Source organism: Falco biarmicus, chromosome 7 (assembly GCF_023638135.1).
Source record: "Falco biarmicus isolate bFalBia1 chromosome 7, bFalBia1.pri, whole genome shotgun sequence".
NCBI classification, from domain to species: domain Eukaryota; kingdom Metazoa; phylum Chordata; class Aves; order Falconiformes; family Falconidae; genus Falco; species Falco biarmicus.
In genome coordinates, this window is record NC_079294.1 from 24,114,846 (window position 1) to 24,133,180 (window position 18,335).

The 18,335-nt window shown below is 40.2% G+C and overlaps 1 protein-coding gene across 3 annotated transcripts in view; it reads left to right on the top strand.

Moving 5' to 3' along the window:
• Positions 1-98: 98 nt before the first annotated feature.
• Positions 99-18,335, top strand: part of PLA2G4F (phospholipase A2 group IVF) — a 29,008-nt gene continuing 10,771 nt past the window's right edge. For 2 of the 3 annotated variants that reach the window (XM_056345261.1, XM_056345262.1), the window contains exons 1-12: positions 99-2,045; positions 2,575-2,717; positions 6,873-6,945; positions 9,039-9,175; positions 10,496-10,624; positions 12,037-12,077; positions 12,688-12,730; positions 13,962-14,028; positions 14,322-14,491; positions 16,593-16,706; positions 17,199-17,236; positions 18,160-18,295. In XM_056345261.1, the coding sequence (XP_056201236.1) occupies positions 1,994-2,045; positions 2,575-2,717; positions 6,873-6,945; positions 9,039-9,175; positions 10,496-10,624; positions 12,037-12,077; positions 12,688-12,730; positions 13,962-14,028; positions 14,322-14,491; positions 16,593-16,706; positions 17,199-17,236; positions 18,160-18,295 (1,143 nt within the window). In that variant the 5' untranslated portion in view covers positions 99-1,993. The remainder of the gene's footprint in view (positions 2,046-2,574; positions 2,718-6,872; positions 6,946-9,038; positions 9,176-10,495; positions 10,625-12,036; positions 12,078-12,687; positions 12,731-13,961; positions 14,029-14,321; positions 14,492-16,592; positions 16,707-17,198; positions 17,237-18,159; positions 18,296-18,335) is intronic. The other variant, XM_056345260.1, reaches the window with a different exon arrangement.

The following is an 18,335-nucleotide window of genomic DNA, read 5'->3' on the forward strand; positions in this document are numbered from 1 at the left end:
GGTTGGGTTTTTTTAATATTAGTCCTCACTTTCTCCTCAAAGTCTCCTCGAAGACCCAATGCAGGGACTCCCAGTATCACTTCTGCTTTAGTATATGTAACTCAGATGAGACCATGTCATATGAGAGCTGTCATCGCTTCTCACCTTTGGTTTTTAAATCTACAAGTTTTTAGTATGCTTGTGAATGTTCTCAGAATCCTACTACATCACTTTTGTATTCTCTTTGAGTAATTTTTTGAAAGTCTTGTACCATTAAATATGTACTTACTAGAGAACACTAGAATTACTGACAATTTTTTTTTTTTTTTGAGTGGTGGTATGCTATTTTGGGGTGGGAGAAATGTTGAGCTCTGTGTGACTAAGTCAGGAAATATCTAGATTCACAGGTTTGCAGCTGTTTGAATTGTAGGTCATAGACTAGTCTAGCGTTTGAAGTAGAATACAGATCTCCAGTTCTGCCATTCTGTAGAAATGGGAGTAATCAGCACTGAAGAATAGTCTTTTGTTTCCATATTGCACAATTAAGTATATGGCTATTTCTGGAGAAGACCAACCCACCAAAAAAAACAACCAACCAAAACCACCCCCCGCCCCCCTCCAAAACCTCCAAAAAACCACACCACAAATCAAACCTTGCTAGCATCCTTTGGAATCTTGATCTCTTCTAATTATGCACTGCATCTCTGCTCCCATTAGCAGCCCTAAGAGGAGAGCTAAAGGGGTCCCTTGTGATATCTGTGCATATTTTAAATACTGTATAGTATAGTTGGTGTCATCTATTCATGCTGACAAAAAAATAACTGAATGAAATGTAGATATAAATCTACCTTTACCACTATGGGGATGCTAATCCAAGCAGAAGTAAAGTTACCAGGTATGAGGCTGTTGCCTCATCTTTCGTTTTTTTCCTTAGTCTGCCTGGAAATGACAAAAGCAAGTAGCTTCTCTTTGGATATTAAGCTGGCTGTGAACAGAGTCTGTAGATAGCTAAAACTGCACGCAAACACTGTTTGCTAATGGAACAAATCTTAAACATATGTTCTAAAGAGCTTTCGATTTTTCTTGAGAGAGAAATTCAAGAGAAATTCTATAAACATGAGATCCTTGTGCTGAGATTTCACTGGAAGAGGAGAGAGAACTTCAGGAGAACGCAGGTAAGCCAGATTTTTAAATGCAAGTGGACACTCACAAGATAAAGTACAGGCTTTATTTACTGCCTGTAATAAACTGTTTATAGTAAGTCTGATTTCTCCATGTTAGCTTACTGTGTGAGCCCACCTCAGTTTTACTGTAATTTATAGTCAAGCTTAGATTAGATTAAATATAAATAAATCACACGGTTTTGCAATTTTCAAAGGTAGATAAAACCTAGTATGATAGCCCTTGACTTTCAATGCAGTGGTATGTAGAAATGCAAAGAAACTGCTTTTTCAGTCCAGTGTCTTATCTTTACCATACCATTTAGTACCACATGAGAGCTTTACAGCCGTTGCTGATCATTTTGCAGTGGTGGTGTTTGCTTTTTACCTGTGCGTTGACTCTTAAGCCTGTAAATTTGCTAACTAGGACTGACTTGTGTTCCAGATGTCAGTGCCTGTGCTTTTATTAATTTTCTTAAATTCTGATCTAGTGACTGACACTAATGACAGGAAATGATTAACGAATGGGATCTTGCTGAGAATGTGTCACATTCTCATGTTTGTGTAGAACTGGTGATACGCTGCATTACTGGCTTTTGTACATTCTCTGCCACTTTCTAATTGTTGAAACACTTAAATTTGTTTTGCTTCATTTCAAGCTCTTTAATAAAAGCTCCAGACAAGCCAACTGTCAGCAGCTGTTAATAAACTAATTGCTTCCAGGTAATCTCCTTTGCTGCTTAAATGTTTTTTAAGGCACATTAGACTCATTAAAAAAATATAAAAATCTGCTCTATCAGTTGTACCATTTTTCAGGAATCTTTGGTGGAAGAATCAGGACTGCTACATGGAAAATGAGAATAAAGGGGGGACCCATGGAGGCTGCTCACAGAGTGAGGAGAGGTGGTGAGTCAGTGTCCTCTGGGGCGTCCTAACGCAGACCGAGCTGCAGTGTCTCTACTCGCCTCCCTGCAGCTTCTCTGAATGGCTGCAGTCAATGGCAAGTCTGGATTTGCTTCAGCCTTGTAAGATGGGTATTTCTGTTTAAAAATATTCTTTTAGGGTATGCTGAAATTTTGAAAGGGTTTAAAATGGCCAAAGTTCTAGATGAGGTTGCTGGAACACTCAAAGTAAATCTGGGCTAGGGGTTTTGAGGTTGTGGCAGAATCACTGAGCGGTGCTTCCTCCTACCTAGGGCTTCCATGTCTGTCCAGTGCTGCTTTGCTGCCCTTATCTTCTTACCAGTACTTGAAAAACCTGCCAGCAAGGTTTTGAACTGGGTTGTTTGTCAAGTGCAGGCCACACCTCTGCTTGCAGCTGGAAGGCAGCCCGGTCCTGCGCAAAGCAAAGCTTCAGACTTCAGACGGAGCCGGTGGCCTGCAGCCTGCCACAGCCAAGGGTCCAGGGACTCTTATTTTCTGCGTTTCCCTGTCAGGTTTTCTGTGGAGACAGCAGGACGTTTTCCCCATGTTCCATGAGGTGCTGCGGGGCCCGCTTCCACCCAGAGTGCTGCCTTTTCTGGCAGCTGTGCTTTTCCAAAGGAAGGAGAGGAAGGAGACGGGGTTTTATCACTGGCGGGTAAGAGGAACGGTAGCACTGTTTTTGAGACAGCGTTCCTTAGCCAATGTGTTCAGTAGTGACTTGCTGTGACTGCATGTGTGGAAAACCAGGCCTGCACTTGTGCAGGAATTGATCAAAAAGTTTGTCGGGGAAGATTTTGGATAACAAAAGTGCTAATGGATGTTCCAGGTTTTTACTAAATTCAGGGTCTGTGTGAGGCAATGCAGAGCAGGTCTCTGGTTCCTTAGGTTTTGGGGAACAGCTAAGCTGATGTCAGGTACTTTTGGTGGGGCAGGGGAGAGTTCAGGAGACTGTGCTTCTCATCAGTAGAGACAAAATACTGCTTATGTGTTTTCTTGCAAAATGTCCTTGATTACCATTCACTTCCTCTCTGCTCTCTACCTTATCCCATGGGGCTTAATGGTCTGAAGTAGACAAAGATTAATGATTACTTCACCCCCTGTTCATAATGCAGTACAACTACATTAAAGTGGTTTCAGTGTGTTTGTCCTTTAACTGGTGTAAGATCATTCCATTGTGTAAGACAGTCTGGCCAGTAACCTTGATTTTGAATTACGCTAAATGTTTGTGAAGGAGCCTTTGCTTAGGAGGTCTGATCTGTTGTCTGATTACCTGTGTGTGTGTGTGTTTCCCAAAATCTGCAACTTAAAATTGAGGTGACTGTTAAATGTCACAAGATGGTATGGCTTGCTGCCTGTATGCCTCTCCACACTTCTGCTTGCTCTGTGATAAAAATTATCTTGATAGGTGGTGGATTTTTTTTTTTAATGTTGTAGTTTAGTACTTGGAAAATCAGGGTAGAAGAGACTAGTGTTAGCCTGTGTGAATTCCGTTAACCCATAAACCACTGGATGTGATGTTTCCCCTTTAGGCGCTCACTATATAAATAAATTTCAACACTGCTTAGCAAACTTATGCTGGCTGGGGTGGAGAGAATTTGTATTGACTAGTTAATAGCAACTGAGCAAGAGATGGAACAGAAGATCACCCTTTTGGCTTTCTAGGTGAATTCAGCGTGATCAGATCTTCTTATTTTCCAAAGCTTAGCCTTGGTTTCACATATCTAAAGACAATGGTAAACTGGAAACAAGCCCACTGTTTGCCACTATTGTGATACCAAGCTGGTAACACTACCTGTATTGCCTGACTGATTATAAAACTTGCCTTCCAGAAGATCATGGTTCTTGTGACTGGGTCTGAAGTCTCCTTTTATGACTGTAGGTGTACACTTCTGGGGGTGGAGGGAAAGTTAGGGGTGCCTAGGCCATCTGAGTTTGCTTTTTGGTTTAAAAGCAAACTTCCGGCACTCTGGCCATGAGGAAGGGAATTACAGGCAGCAGTGTTTTCCTTGGGAGCAGGAACAGGGGAGAGAGTGCTTCCTTGGTAAACCAGACACTTCTCTGCCCACCTGATTTGCCTAGTAGCTGTGAACACAAAAGAAAACATGGCTTAGAAGTTACATTTTTATTTGCTATTGATGACATTTTTGTAATGTGATTGGCATGCTTATAGTGAGTCCTCTGCATCCACTGAGAGATGTGGAGTGGATCCCAGCACTTACACCCCCCTGTATAAAGGCAAGTATTCTGGGCCATATGAGAATAAAGACTGCTGGGTCCTACGGCTGGGGTAATCTGTTTTGCCGTCACTTGCTGCTGCATCAGCATCTTCAGCTTACAGGGAAGATACAGACAGTGCTTAGCGGGGCTGAATGTGTGAAAATTCAGTTTTGTACCCTCATTTAAGGCTTTCAAGGTCTTTTTGCTTCAAATGAACTCTCTTGAGCTCTGGAAAAGGGGTGATTCTGAAAAATCCTTAAGCTGCAAAGTAGAAATTGTTTGGTTGCATCAGTCGCATACACTGGTATGCTGTCATGTACACTGGTGTAGGCAAAACTGTCATTATTTGTTGTTCATTTCCCGTACAGATTTCTTGCCTGCCTTTTCCCTGACACATTCAAATGGATCATATCTGATACTCTCAAGCTTCATTACTCTGTAAGCTCACCTTGCACCATGCTATGACCTTGCTGTGCCTTGGCTAAAAGATAAATAGAAAAAGCAGATGGGAGGGTTCTGGTATAGCACAGACTTGTAAGCCCAGTGAAAAGTCTGTTATATGCCCTTAAACTATGATCTGGGCGTGGAAAATGTGTCCTCAGCTGTTTGATGGCTGACTGCAAATCGAAGTTCATTAGAGACTTTCAGAAGGACTTTCTTTTGAACATGTAACTATACGTTGACAGATGGTGTGGGTTAAAAGAAGGCTATGCTATCTTCAGGAGGGTGTTCTGTGCTTCCTCTGCTGATAGTGTCTGAATTTCAGGCAATAGCCAGGCTACGTGAGTAAAGATTGCTTTGGCAGTAGTGGGAGTGTGATTACGTAGCTTCATTTCTCAACAACCTGAAGAGTTGCAGCACCTTTAGGAAGCTGGTGAGAATAACATATGCAATCTTAAATTTCTCTCTGTAGTCCATTCTGCAACTTGGTGAGGTAGCAAGGAGGTTAGGTATTGCCTCAGAAACTAGCGTTGGTGGTTGAGCAAAATAGAGGTGATTAGGAAAAGTTTTAAAAGAAAAACTAGCATCTGAAGGGTAGAGTTCATGGTTAAGTTCAATGTGAAGGTATGTCTTGCTCCTAGAAACAGATCAGGGAAAGAGTATGTTCAACATGTTGATGCTGCAAATAAGAACACTTTAAGAGTAATAATAATATAATTGGAATTTATTTGCACAAATTTAATCTGGCACCAGTGTGAGAGATCTTAGACAACGTGTGTAACTTTTATCCTTCACTCGTTCATCAGGGTGGATGGTAGTCACTTAATACAAAGACATTCAATATACGATGTGTGTCTTGGTTTTGTGTTGTTCACCTGGTAAGCTGAGAAGTACCTTGAAGTGATAAGAAGTAAAACACCACAAGTGTGTGACTGCCTAACAAACATAGTACAGTTCCAGTTACCAGCTAAGGAATATTCAAGAGAAGTTTGTCAGTTCAAGGTTCATTGGTTTCCTTGAGATCCTAGTTAGTGATATGTAGGGCCTATGTTTTTATATAATATTTGGCACTCTGCAGCACTTTGTTGTAAGTGAAGATCCTGTTGAATTCAGTTGTAGATGAATGCTTAGCCTATCTGAAATTAAAGTCTGGTCCCAGGTCAGCTATGTAGAAAATTATGAACATGAAATAGTGACCACTTGTGAAAAGCATTTTGAAATGAGATTTAAGAATAGAAAAAGTTCTTAGCCTGCCAGGATTGTGTCATAACTTATGGAAATGAGGCAGAATCCCATTCTTTTCACCGTATACAATTGTTGCTGGGCAGTCTCTGCACTAATTCCTTTCAAGGTATTTTCTCTTGTCTTCTTCTGCCCTCCCCCTGCCAGTTCTTGATCTTCTAGGATTCAGTCAGGCTTTTTTTTCCCCCTCTTCACATCCAGACATCTAAATACTAATATTACTTTCCAAAAATAGTGTCCCAGAAGCTTTCAAGAGCAAGAATTACATTTTGATCTGTGCTTGTGAATTGGCACATGCATGTTTAGAGTGCTGACACTAGTAACTAGTCCAGAATGAAAAGGAATTTAAGGTTTGTCTTTTCTTGCTCAGACTGCCATGAAGTATGTGTTCCTACAAGAAAGTGGTTTGGTGGTTGTTTTTTTCCCCCCTCATTGTAAACAGCATATGCTTCTTACGTCTTTAGACCATGCTGTTAAGATTCTTGTCATGTCTGGTATTACTCAAGCATGCATATGCCCTTGGCAAGTAGTCTTAAATTATCCAAGTCATGATTAAAATTATTTGAGCAGCTTTAGTATCTGTTTATCCTCCAGCAGGAATGAACTAATGAAGGAATTAAAAACTGATCTATAATTAGAGGAAGCCCTAAATAAGGAGCTTATTTTCTGAAGTCTGTGAGGAGTTACCCTAAGACATCACTCATTGCCCTGCTGAAAGGGAATTTAGTTTCCTTCTAGACTCCTTTAGTCTTCTTGCAGGGCACTGAGAGTGCTGCATATGTTCCCAGACTGACTCAATAGTTTATTTTGGGTTGGCTGGTCTGATCCATTTCTCTGGACTGATACTAGTGTGGTTATAGAACGGGCACTGCAATTGAGACAGGTGCTGAGCTTGTTCCTCTCTTTTCAGTGGGAGAAGCACCCTTACTACAACCTAACAGTAAAAGTCCTCCAAGCCAGAAACATCAAGGGTACAGATCTGCGTAAGTATTTAGTCAAGTTTATATGAAAACAGATAGTTTGTTTGGTGCTTATCTGTAACACAGGTGACGTTGTTATGGGAACTTCTTACTGACACATAGTGTATTGTCTTTGGTCTGAATAAAGGCTTCTCTTGTAAAGCTTGATCTGAGGCCAAGCTGCAAATTAACCCTTCTACTATGCAGAATTAGATTGGGTAAGTCCTGGTAATGTTTTGCTTCCCTGCTTCTTTACATCTTCTATTGTGGCCCGTTTTGTGTTCCTTGGTCTGGATTCAGCGCTCTGGCCATGGCAAATTTCACGCTTGCTTCTGCTGAGCAGTCGTCTTACACCTGGAAGCAGCAATCTTCAGTTCTAGATTCCAGATGTTTCTCAGTTGTAGCAGTGCTTTCTTTCACATGCCTGCTATTTTGTTTGTCATTGAAACTTTTCAAGGAGGTAGGTGGTTGTCTGATTCCAGGACAAGCTGCTTTTTACCTGTTCCTGTTTTTGATAGCATGGTATATATTCCCTTCTTGTTACGCATCTGTGTTGAGTAAAGCTCTCAGGGCTGTTTGGGTCATTTGGATCTTTAAAAGTAATTTGAGATTCAATTACTTCAGATATAATGTAGTAAGGTAGTCTGCCTGCTTTAAGTTTATATCTGACATCCAACATTGAACTGCTGGAATGCTAAATGACTGTCCAGGGAATGAAAAACCCTTCTGAAAGGCTGAGGGCTAGAGTCACACTGTGAAGAGAGGTTCATTTTATGGCCTTTCTGCGCAATTGGTGTGATGAATGGTCCCCATGCTTATGTTGTTAAAGGGGCCTTAACTGGAAGAAGGAAGGAATCTGAGGCAATTGGTTATTTTCAGAGAAAAGAAACGGAAAGCTTACCTCCTGGCCACACTAGATGTGGGTATAGCAGTGGTGGATATTGTCTACTTCGACTTCAGTAAGGCTTTTGACACTGTCCCCCATAAGATTCTTACAGAGAAGCTGATGAAATATGGGCTGGATAAGCAGACGGGGTTGGATTGAAAACTGGCCGAGTGGCAGAGCTCAGAAGGTGATGATCAGTGGTACAAAGTCTAGTTAGAAGCTAGTAACTAGTGGTGTAACCTAGGGGTCAGTTCTGGGCCCCATCTTTTTCAATGTCTTCATTAATGATCTGGGTGATGGGGCTAAGTATATCCTCAGTCAGTTTGCTGATGTTAAAAAAACTGGGAGTAGTGACTGGTACACCAAAGGGTCACAATGCTATCCAGAGGGACCTCAACAGGCTGAAAAAGTAGGCTGACAGGAACCTCATGCAGGTGAACAAAAAGAAGTGGAAGTCCTGCACCCTGTGCAGCAGTGTACGCTGCGGGCTGATGAGCTGGAAAACAGCTTTGCAGAAACAGACCTGGGGGTCTTGGTGAACAGCAAGCAGGCCATAAGCTAGCAGTGTGCTCTTGCTGCAAGGAAGGCTCACAGTGTCCTGGGCTGCATTAGGAGAAGTGTTGGCAATGACAAGCAAAGTGATCCTTCCCTTCTACTCAGCAGCAGTGAGGCTGCGTCTGGAGTGCTGCGTCTAGTTCTGGGCTTTCCTCTGAGAGATACTTGGGCTACTGGAGAGAGTCTATTGAAGAGCCACTAAGACTGTAAACAGACCGGAGCATCTCTCATATAAGGAAAGGCTGAGTTCTGGGACTGCTTAGTCTGCAGAGCAGAAGGCTCAGGGGGACCGTATTAATGTGGACAAGTATCTGAAAGGAGGGTGTCAAGGACATGGAGCCACACTCTTTCAGTGATGCCCAGTAACAGAACAAGAGGCAATGGGCCTGATATCAGGAGTAGTCTTTTTTGAAAAGTTGACATTCTTCATTTTGAATAATAGTCTCTTTTATGAAGGGCTTTATGGTTTGAATGAATCAGAAAAAATAAATAGAAGTGCCTAATGTTCACTTTGATGCTGTTTAAAAATGTGTATTTCATTAAAGGCTTTTGCTTTACAAGTCCAGCCTTGGTTTTGCAAGTTTCTATGATGCAATGAGATCTAGAAAATGAGCTCATGGGAAAGAGTATGTTTGATTAACATTATTCTGATATCTGTCTCTACACTGTGCTCTAGTGTCCAAGGCAGACTGCTATGTGGAGCTAAAGCTGCCCACTGCGTCTCCCAAAGTGTTCCGAACTCAGGTTGTTGACAACTCTGATAACCCAGAATGGAATGAAACTTTCAAGTATCGAATCCATAGTGCTGTTAAGGTAAGGAATGCGCTTTGTGGAGCTGATTGAGCTGTGTGCATTTGTGTACTGACTTAACTTTTGATCATTCATTATTACCCTCAAAACCAGTGGTGCTTGTAAGGTATCAGTTGTTTTCAGTGGTACAAAAAGCTGTACCATGCATGTCCAGTGATAACCACAGCAATTTGTAACTGCACTTATGCAAGTTGCAGCTAGAATTTTCCATAAATATCCTTGTGATGCAATTCAGGAAAGGGGAGTTATGGCGGTACAAGGAAGTTCCTTGGTAAAGCAAGTTTCTATTTGAAGGTTGCTTTTTACTTTGACAGAGTAGCTGTTACCTTCTTGTAGTTCTACTTGCCTTACACAGCCAAGTGGCTGAGTGAAGGTAATGGGAACTAAATTTCAAGTCACATTGCCACTTAGTTCATTCAGTCATGTCTTGCCATCAATTCCTATGATCAAGAAAAGCAAAATTCAAACTCCTAGAGACAGTACATCTGTCTGAGCAGGACCAATAGAGTATTGAACAAAGTCTTCAGATTGTCAGCGTTCATTCTCAAAGTAGACGCTAATGGTAGATGGAAGGAAACTGTACTTTAAAAGGTTAGATTTACTATGACACTATTGCTTTCAATAGCATCCTAGCCTTTGGAATAAGGTGCTTATTAACAAGAAACAAACTCCCTCACTGGAGTACCTTTCCATAATGGTTGGTGACAAAGGCAGAATAGTAATTGACCTAAATCATAAGGAAATTGTAAATTAAGCTTTAGAGTGTGTGACCTTTTTCTTCCCTTGCATGGGGGACAGCCGCCCCTGCATGAGGCCTTAGTCTGGTTACTGCTGCGAGACTGTGCCAGCACAATTCTAACTTGAGTTTTGTCTCCTTGAAGAGACAAGTTGTTGCAAGGCCACTTTTTAGGTGCCATACATACTGACTATGTCTATTTCAATTAGTTTCTGCTGGATTTACCTGCTCTGAGACTGCTGAGCAGGAAGTGATAGTTCCCTATAACATCCTGGACTAAATCGTGCTGAAAGAGTGGAAATTGCTATTGCTTCTTCAGGCAAATCTGTACCTGAAGGTGGTGGAGAATACTGGCACATGCACTCATCTGGGACCTCTCTTTATTTGGGAAGCTCAGAAAATCTTAGCTAAAAACTGTTATCTAGGAGCTTTTTGCTTAACTATGCTGTAAGCCCTGCTGGAAATAGTGAATTCTCTTCAGGAGTGGGAAGGGTATTGATTAATGCTTAAAGTTTCCATTGTATACAGCTACCCAGGTTTATGGAAGTGTTTCTGTCTTATCTGAGGCTGTTTCTGTTTGGTTTTAGAACATTCTGGAATTGACACTCTATGATAAGGATGTCCTCGTCAGCGATGAGCTCACATCTGTTGTCTTTGATGTAGGGGGCATGAAGCTGGGTCAGCCCCTGCTGCGTACTTTCAGGTTGAACCCTGAGGTTAGTCTTTGGCTTCTTCCCAGGTCAACTGTGAATAGCGGCAGCTCATCATTACAGAAATCTGGCAGTACATGCTGGTTGACTTTTCTGTTCTAGAAGCCAGAAGGGGAAAATGTGTCAGCAGGTAATGACAGCATATATGGTTTTACTGTCAGATGTTTCTAAAATCCCTAGTGATTTTTTTTTTGTGTTATGTGTTCCACAGCTTTTGAGATGCCCACCTAAATAAAACTTGGAATGACTGCTGTCTTTCAGAAGATGTTAAAACACCTTTAAAGGGTATTGATTTTTCAGAAGACTAGAGGGGCATAAAGTGGGCTCAAAATTAAAAGCATTTACAGGCAGCAGTCATTGTGGGGTCTGCAGACAGTCTTTAGTTGATCATCATCAGCTTGCAGTGAAGGAGTTTATTGCTGTAAAAGTTAGCTCTATATTTAATAAGTCAAAAGCCTAAGGAAATCTTACGTCCCTGAGATATGTTCAGTTACATTTAGCCTCTGCTTCAGGTGGGTGACATTGGTGCATATCAGCTGCTCTCAGTCCCCATGGACCTGTTTATGGACTTGCAATAAGACAGCTTGTTTTATGTACGTAAAGCCACATCACCACTCTGATCTTTTTTGTAACTGCCTCAAAACACATTGGTACAGTAGATCTGGATTAAAGGGAAGCTTGAGCTTGTTTCTTGAGAAATTGGACTTTAGTGCTGTTGGTGCAGTCAGAAGCAAGCTAATTGGTATGAAGTTAGCAGGAAGGTTTTGGTCAGTGTTACAAGCACTCTAAATGATTTGTAATCATAGAAAGAGGGTTAGAAACTCCCTTTTTTTCCACTAGCCATCCTGTTTGCTAAATGCTTAAGTCATCTTGATCAGTAATTACGGAACTAGAAACTTCAGTAAATAGAATTACCTAGATTGGCTTCTACTTGGTTATTTTAAAAACTGCATTAGGTCTGCTATCGAGCATTTACTGTACTGCTATGGTAGGGGAAAAGATGGCTGGATCAAAGTGTACAATACAAAGACAGCAATGAGTGAAGAGAGCAACCTACTGAAATAATAAATGGGAGGAAGCACAAAACCTCATGTAGAACCTGTTTGCGGAGGCGGCACTGCAGTGATACTTGAGCCAGAAGAGTGTGTTTTTTCTCATTAGCAGAGTAGTGGATCTGAGACCCAGCTCTCACTTGTGTGTACTTGTGTCTTGTCATATAAGATATGTCCAGGGGGAGAGGAATCTTTAAAAGAGTAACAACAAAAAGCATGAGTTTTCGACCTTCCAAAAAACTGGAGCTTCTGTAAAAGCAACAAAAGTAGTTACTATAATTTGTAACAGGAAGAAAGCTTAATCTCTTGGAAAAAGCCTTATATTCAAGATCAAGGGTCACCTGTGTCCAACTTTTATTTTTAAAGGCTAATGAAGAGCTGGATGTAGAGTTTTACTTGGAGAAATGGTGAGTCTTACCTGAAAAGCTGAAAGAACTTGTGCTCCACCAATACGTTTTCTTAGTTGCTTTTTCTGGGCAGGGACAGTCTTGTCCATAAAAAGGCTAATGCTTAACAGTTCTCGGTGATGTTTGAGTTGATTCAGCAATGGCAGATCACAAATATCCTTAAAACACCAGTCACCAAAAGTTTTGGGATACTAAAAAAAAATAATAAAATTTGCTGGACTTTGTGGGAATGGCAGTGCTGCAAAAGAAATGAACATTTTGTAGATGAATTACTTAGGAGTGGAAAGCTTTCACAATTAACCTTGCAATATAAAGAAATAAAGGCTTTATCTATCTGACAGTCAATCTAAGCCCAGCTTTTCTCTAGGTTGTCAAAATAACTGAGATGGGGAGACCTTATAGCACATGCTTATAGTTGCACACAATTTTTTTCTTCAGTATTTCCCCCCACATTGTTCCATGAAGAGTATACTTGTGTCAATCTAGTTTGCATAGATCTCTCACACTGAGGACTTTCTCCCCCAGTGTTTATCCAGGCAGATAGTTTGTAAAGTAGGATGAAGTAAATTAGTAACAAAACTAATTTGCATTAAATCTCTTCCTTTCACAGCTCAGATGCCCCTACAGAGGTTTTGACTAATGGAGTCCTTGTGGTGAGTACATGGAAGCCAATTACATACATGTTGGCATTCACTCCTGAAGGTAGGTAATAGCAAGAAGACAGAATTGTTGAGAATGGCTTCCTGGCTTCCAAATAGCTCCTATTCTCTCCAGCATCTGCCTCTCTTTTAATTCTGGTTTAAAAAGCTTCCTCAATTTTTAAAACTTGATACCAACTCACAGAAAGGGTTGGTTTTGGTAGTTTGGTTTTTTTGGTTGTTTTTTTGTTGATTTTTTTTCCAGTGGGGTTGTTTTAAAAGATGTAAACAAAAAATGTCTTTAGAAGGCTAGTGAATCTTGCACATTTTACTGAGTTTCTAGAGTAGATGCTGGCCAGGTATAGTCTGCCACTTTAACACCTATTATTTGTAAGCTTTTAACAGTACCATTAATAAGTAAGTGATGCTTCCCACTCTCCAGACTCTACCCTCACAGAATAGACACATCCATTAGGATGAAAAGTCCTAATCAGAGAAAATCAGTGCATTATATCTTAAAAATACAGGTGTTTTCACCTCTTTTGTCCCCTCAAAAGAAAGGGACCAAAGTTTTTTAATAAGGAAAAGAGGATGGGAAGGAGTTCATCATTGTTGAAATGTAGAGTTTTAACATTTTTTCAGGAAAAGTCGGTGGCATTTTACAGCACAGTTCTGCAAACTATTTCACAGGAGAGAGACTTTTGTGTTCCCATTTCCCTTAGCAAATAGTCTTACATTCAAGCAGTGGAGGAGTTTCTTATCCTTTAGGGCAATTATGGCCAATTAAGTATTTTATCTGCTGCCCTGGAAGGGAAGCTGATGGTTGAACGGTGTGAGAGACTAAACTTCATGAGCATGTGGACAATCCAGGACAGAAAGTCATGGCAGAATTTATCAAGTGTTTGCTTGGATCTGCACAGGCTCAGAATAGGTACTCACACATACATTAAACCAAGGTAAACGGAAAAACCCCTGGCATTGAGAACTTGTAACTATGAAGTACTGGTTGCAAACAAAAAAACCTCCAGTAACTGGAATAGGAAGGGTAGTTTTGATTTTGAAATGTTTCAGCAGGATGGGATATTTGCTCAACTTGCCCTTTATTTGAAAGATCAATGTAATACTTAGTGGGTTTTTTTGACAGCTTGCAGCTGTAAATCTACATCTTCTATAGTAGGTGGATTAAGTTTCAACAGAGTAGCAAACTAAAAATCTCATAACCAGAACTGGTTTCTTCTTTTCATAGGTTCATCCTTGCTTGTCTTTGCAAGGCACTATCAACAAAGAGGAAAAAAAAAAAGAGAAACAGAAAGGTAGGGCTGCCTGAAGAGTTTGTCAGATCTACTTTTCAGCATGTTTACTCCTTGGGAGAGAGGGGAGACTTGATTCTCTGTCTATCCAGCACATTTTTATTTACTGACTAGCAAATTGACTTTTAATTTTGCTTTTATTTTTAATGCTAAATAATATCATGTCACTTTCACTAGGTACCACAGAAGAGTTTTTGCTTGTGTTTTCATCATCTTAGCTATACTTAACAAGTACCTGATTTTCAGCATCTATTTAAATGGTTCCTGTGGTCTAAACTTCTTATTCTAATGCACAGGGAGCTGTGAGGTCAAGGTGTCTGTTCCAGGGGCGTATCAGAAGCAGTTGTGCATTCCTTGGAGACCAGACAATGAGAAGGATTATGGAACCTCATTTGTGTTTCATATGGATAAAGAAATGTGTCCAGAACTACAAGTGGAGCTGGAGCAAACCATATCTGTCTTACAGGTAAGCAACTGGGCTGACTGCTAGGAAGTTTACAGCCTACTTTTGAATAAATCCGTTCTGAAAGCAGTGCCTTTTGGACTATGAAAATGTACTTGAATGGCCTTAATTTAACGTAAGACAACCAGGGACAACTTCAGATGTTTAGGGATGTCAGTTTTGGGTATGTTATTTGGGTACCTGTGGATATCAAAAGCTGGCATTGGAAGCAGATTTCTTGTGGGCTACTATATGTATGTGGTGCTGCGGACCATCTGTTATGAAGGTTACTAATCACTTACAGTTACACCTTTTTGAACTGAACTCTATAATGTTGTAACCGCTCAGATCAAAATTTTCTAGACTAGAAGCCTGTCTTGAATGGATGTATTATTTTTTGGTTATATATTAGAAATTTATGGGCAGAGATATAAGTTTTTCTCTAGTGTTGCTTTTTACACTACTATTTTTTATTTTAAAAATTGATGAAAAATGTCAGACTTCACATTGGGTCTTTGACTTTGGTAAAGAGGTGAACTTGTCTTAAAAGTATACCCTCGCCAACTCTTTAAAATCTGTTCAAACTTGGGGATTAAAAAAATCTGATTCTGCACATGCTTGCCACCTAAAGACATCTTTCCTTTTGCCTGTTGGGATACTCTGTAGAAAGTCTTTTCTATTAGAAGCTTGTGGAGCACTTGCCACTTGCAAAGGTTTATTTAGCTTTGTCTATAACTTCACAGTTTCCACAGATACCCACACAGTGTGTCTGTCCCATAGGAATGGCTGAATATTCATTGTGATAACTGCTGCCAGTATGGCCTAACACCAAAAACGAGAGCAAGGAAACTATATATTCTGTGATGTTTTTCATCCCCACAAGCAGTTGGGCAGCATGAATGCGGATGGTGATCTTGACTACTCTAGAGGCAACTATGGAGAAGAGAACACAAAAAATAATATGGAAGAATAGCTTTGCAGTGGGGTTGATTGGGCAGCAAATATGAGCTGAAGAGAGAGACCTGGACTTAAGCAGTCAAAACCTCAGAGCCAGGCAAGCAAAAATACAGTAGAAGTTGACTGTGGAGATTGGTCCAGATGGTAAACCTCAACCAAACCACCCGTGGTAGCTAGCAGAATGTACTCCTTCAAGAGCTGGCATAGAGCACAAAGCTATCAAGTCTGACCTTTCCTATCTTATCAGAGGTAGGAGAGTGACAGGAACATAGTCATGTTGCTTGCCCTGTACCTAAATGCATGTTGTTTGTCCCTGTTAGAAGGACAGTGGGCTTAGAGGGACATTAGACTTAGGACACATGGTTTTGGTCAGAATACATCTGTGGAATCTGTGGGTAGTTCCTTGTCTGTCCAATTCTTGTTGTGAGAAGGGTGACCACCTGTTGTTTCTTTAAGGTGCTGTCTCCTCCCAGGGGTTGAGGCCTGCAGTGGTTGTAAAGGCTCCAGCCCACGTGGTAGGCTGTGTAGGTTTTGAGTGTGGCCCTGTGATATGAGAGGGTTTTTTATATGCCCCTTTTAAATATAGGAAACTGCACACAGCTCTGTATTGAGTGAACTTGCTCTTGCTAATACAGCCTGGCAAACTTCGTTTTGCTGTGCTTGTATAAGATGATTATGTTTTTTAATTACATACTACCATTTGTCCCAAAGGCTGTATTTTGTTTTCTATTTTGTGGTATTTGTTCTGTACGTCTAATGCTATTGCCTTGCTGGTATCTTTTCCAAATCCTGCTTTCAAGACAGAATGCCAAGCTTACTTGTAAGCTTTCTGATACATGTCAGACCACAGTTATTTTGGGGGGAAATTTTATATTTGGAGATGGAGAAATTTTGCTTGTGGCAGACATCTATATTAAAAAACAACAACAACAACAAAAAGCTATTTGAGTGACACAAATAATCCCAGAAAAGATCTGTCAAGCAGAGAGCAGGATGATCTTGAAAAACCTTAAACTTCTGGGAGAGATTTAGTTATAATGATCTTGAGGGTTGTTTGCTGGTTTGACACATGAAAGTAATATATTTAACTTTTTTCTGGATTTTTCATTTATTTTATTATTCATTATTCATTACACCAAATATAAAAATAACATTTTATTTTTATTAGGATGGTATGAACCCTGATATTGAAAAGCATACTACAGTTCTGGGACTGGGAACTGTGCTAGTTAATTCCCTTCCTATTGGACAAAAAGTTGAAAGAATCATTTCTCTGGGAGAGGTAACGTCAATGTTTTGCATTTGTTTTAACATGCTTGGAATAACTTTTTCCCCTATTGCCTGTAGGGATTTGGAAAGTTAATCTGCACGTGATTCTTAGGAGTGCTGTTTTCTTGAATATCTGGAATGAAATACTGAGATTAAAAAAATGTTGTCATGGATGTGTCTTGCAGAATAGGTATAAAGTACATCACTTCCCAAAGAAAAAAGTCTGTTAGGTTGTGAAAGAAAATATCAGAGGAAGAGAAAAGCAAGAAGCTTGCAGAAAAAATAATCTTTTTCACCCTGCTCTCAGAGTACTTGTTTCTACTTTCTGTGGAGACTACTGAAAGTGTCTGAAATAAGTGCAAGGGAAAGGTGTTCCAGAGAGAGTTTTGTGGGTGAGATTGCTGTTCTGGTTAGTATCTAGTGACCCCGCTTATGTTATAACCTCTAGTTAATAGTTTCACCTGCGTAGTTGCTATCAATTGCAAGATGTGTTCTCTCTTCACAGGGACAAAGTTTGGATATGAGTTTGAAAACTGAAGAGAGGTGAGTGGGAACCTCATAAACCTCTAAAAATCAGGAAAGGCCTTTCTTCTCATAGTGAAGTAGCTGAGTGATTCTCCCTGATATTCTGGGGAGGTCTCTTGTCTCTGTTGATCTTTTGGGGTAGATTAAAGAAAAATATTGCTGGTTATTTTTCTTCTGAAGGCTGTGACTCTGCTTTGCTGATACTGTATTGGAATGGTGTCAGTCTTGCTGAAATCTGAACAAATTTTGTGTTCCTAATACTTAAGTGTAAAATAGCTGACAGTGTAAATCTTAAGTAGTTTTGTTAGGGACAGATGGTTCCCAGAATATGTGCAGCGCTGTACTGACAAATAGGAAGGGACGTCTCTGCATGTGAAGAGGTTGAGCTGTGAAGTAGAGGAAGGGTGCAAGAAAGGAGTGATAGGGGAAGAATAACACACAAAACTGAGCAGTTGGCTAGTAAGTTGATAGGGTTATTTCGTATATAGTCATTAACTGAAGATTCTGCTCCACTTCTACAAACTCATAACAAGTTTATTGGCATTCACTTGTCCATTTCTGCCTTGTAAGTTCAGAAATTTCTGTTTTAAAATTACTCTTCCCTTCATTTCTTTCCATGTCAGTACAGTGATCTCAGTTTCACCTCATACAATCTTCACCTACTGAGAATCTTTACTTTGTGAAATTCCTGAAGCTTAATCTGAGAGCTGTTTGACACAAGCTTTGTATTTAGACATTAAGGGAGAAATTTAATTTTAAATTCCAAAAGCGGTTGTTTCAAAATAGCTGGTGTATAGATATACACACTAAAAGTTCATTTAAGAGTTTGATCCAGTGATTCAGATCAGCACCAAGATCGCGTGTTCACAGAAACTGTTTTCCCCTGGTAGTTACAAATCCTTCAAAATTTTGGGTTTTTTTTGTCTTAATTTCTATTTCAGCACTTGGGATCTTGATATACGTCTGGGTTTTGACCTCTGTAAAGAGGAGAGAGAATTTTTGGACAAAAGGAAGAAAATAGTTTCTGAGGCACTGAGGAAAACTCTTCACTTAAAAGAATCCCCTCCAAAAGATGAGGTATTGAGCTCAGTGCTGTAGTGAGATTCATAAAATCCTT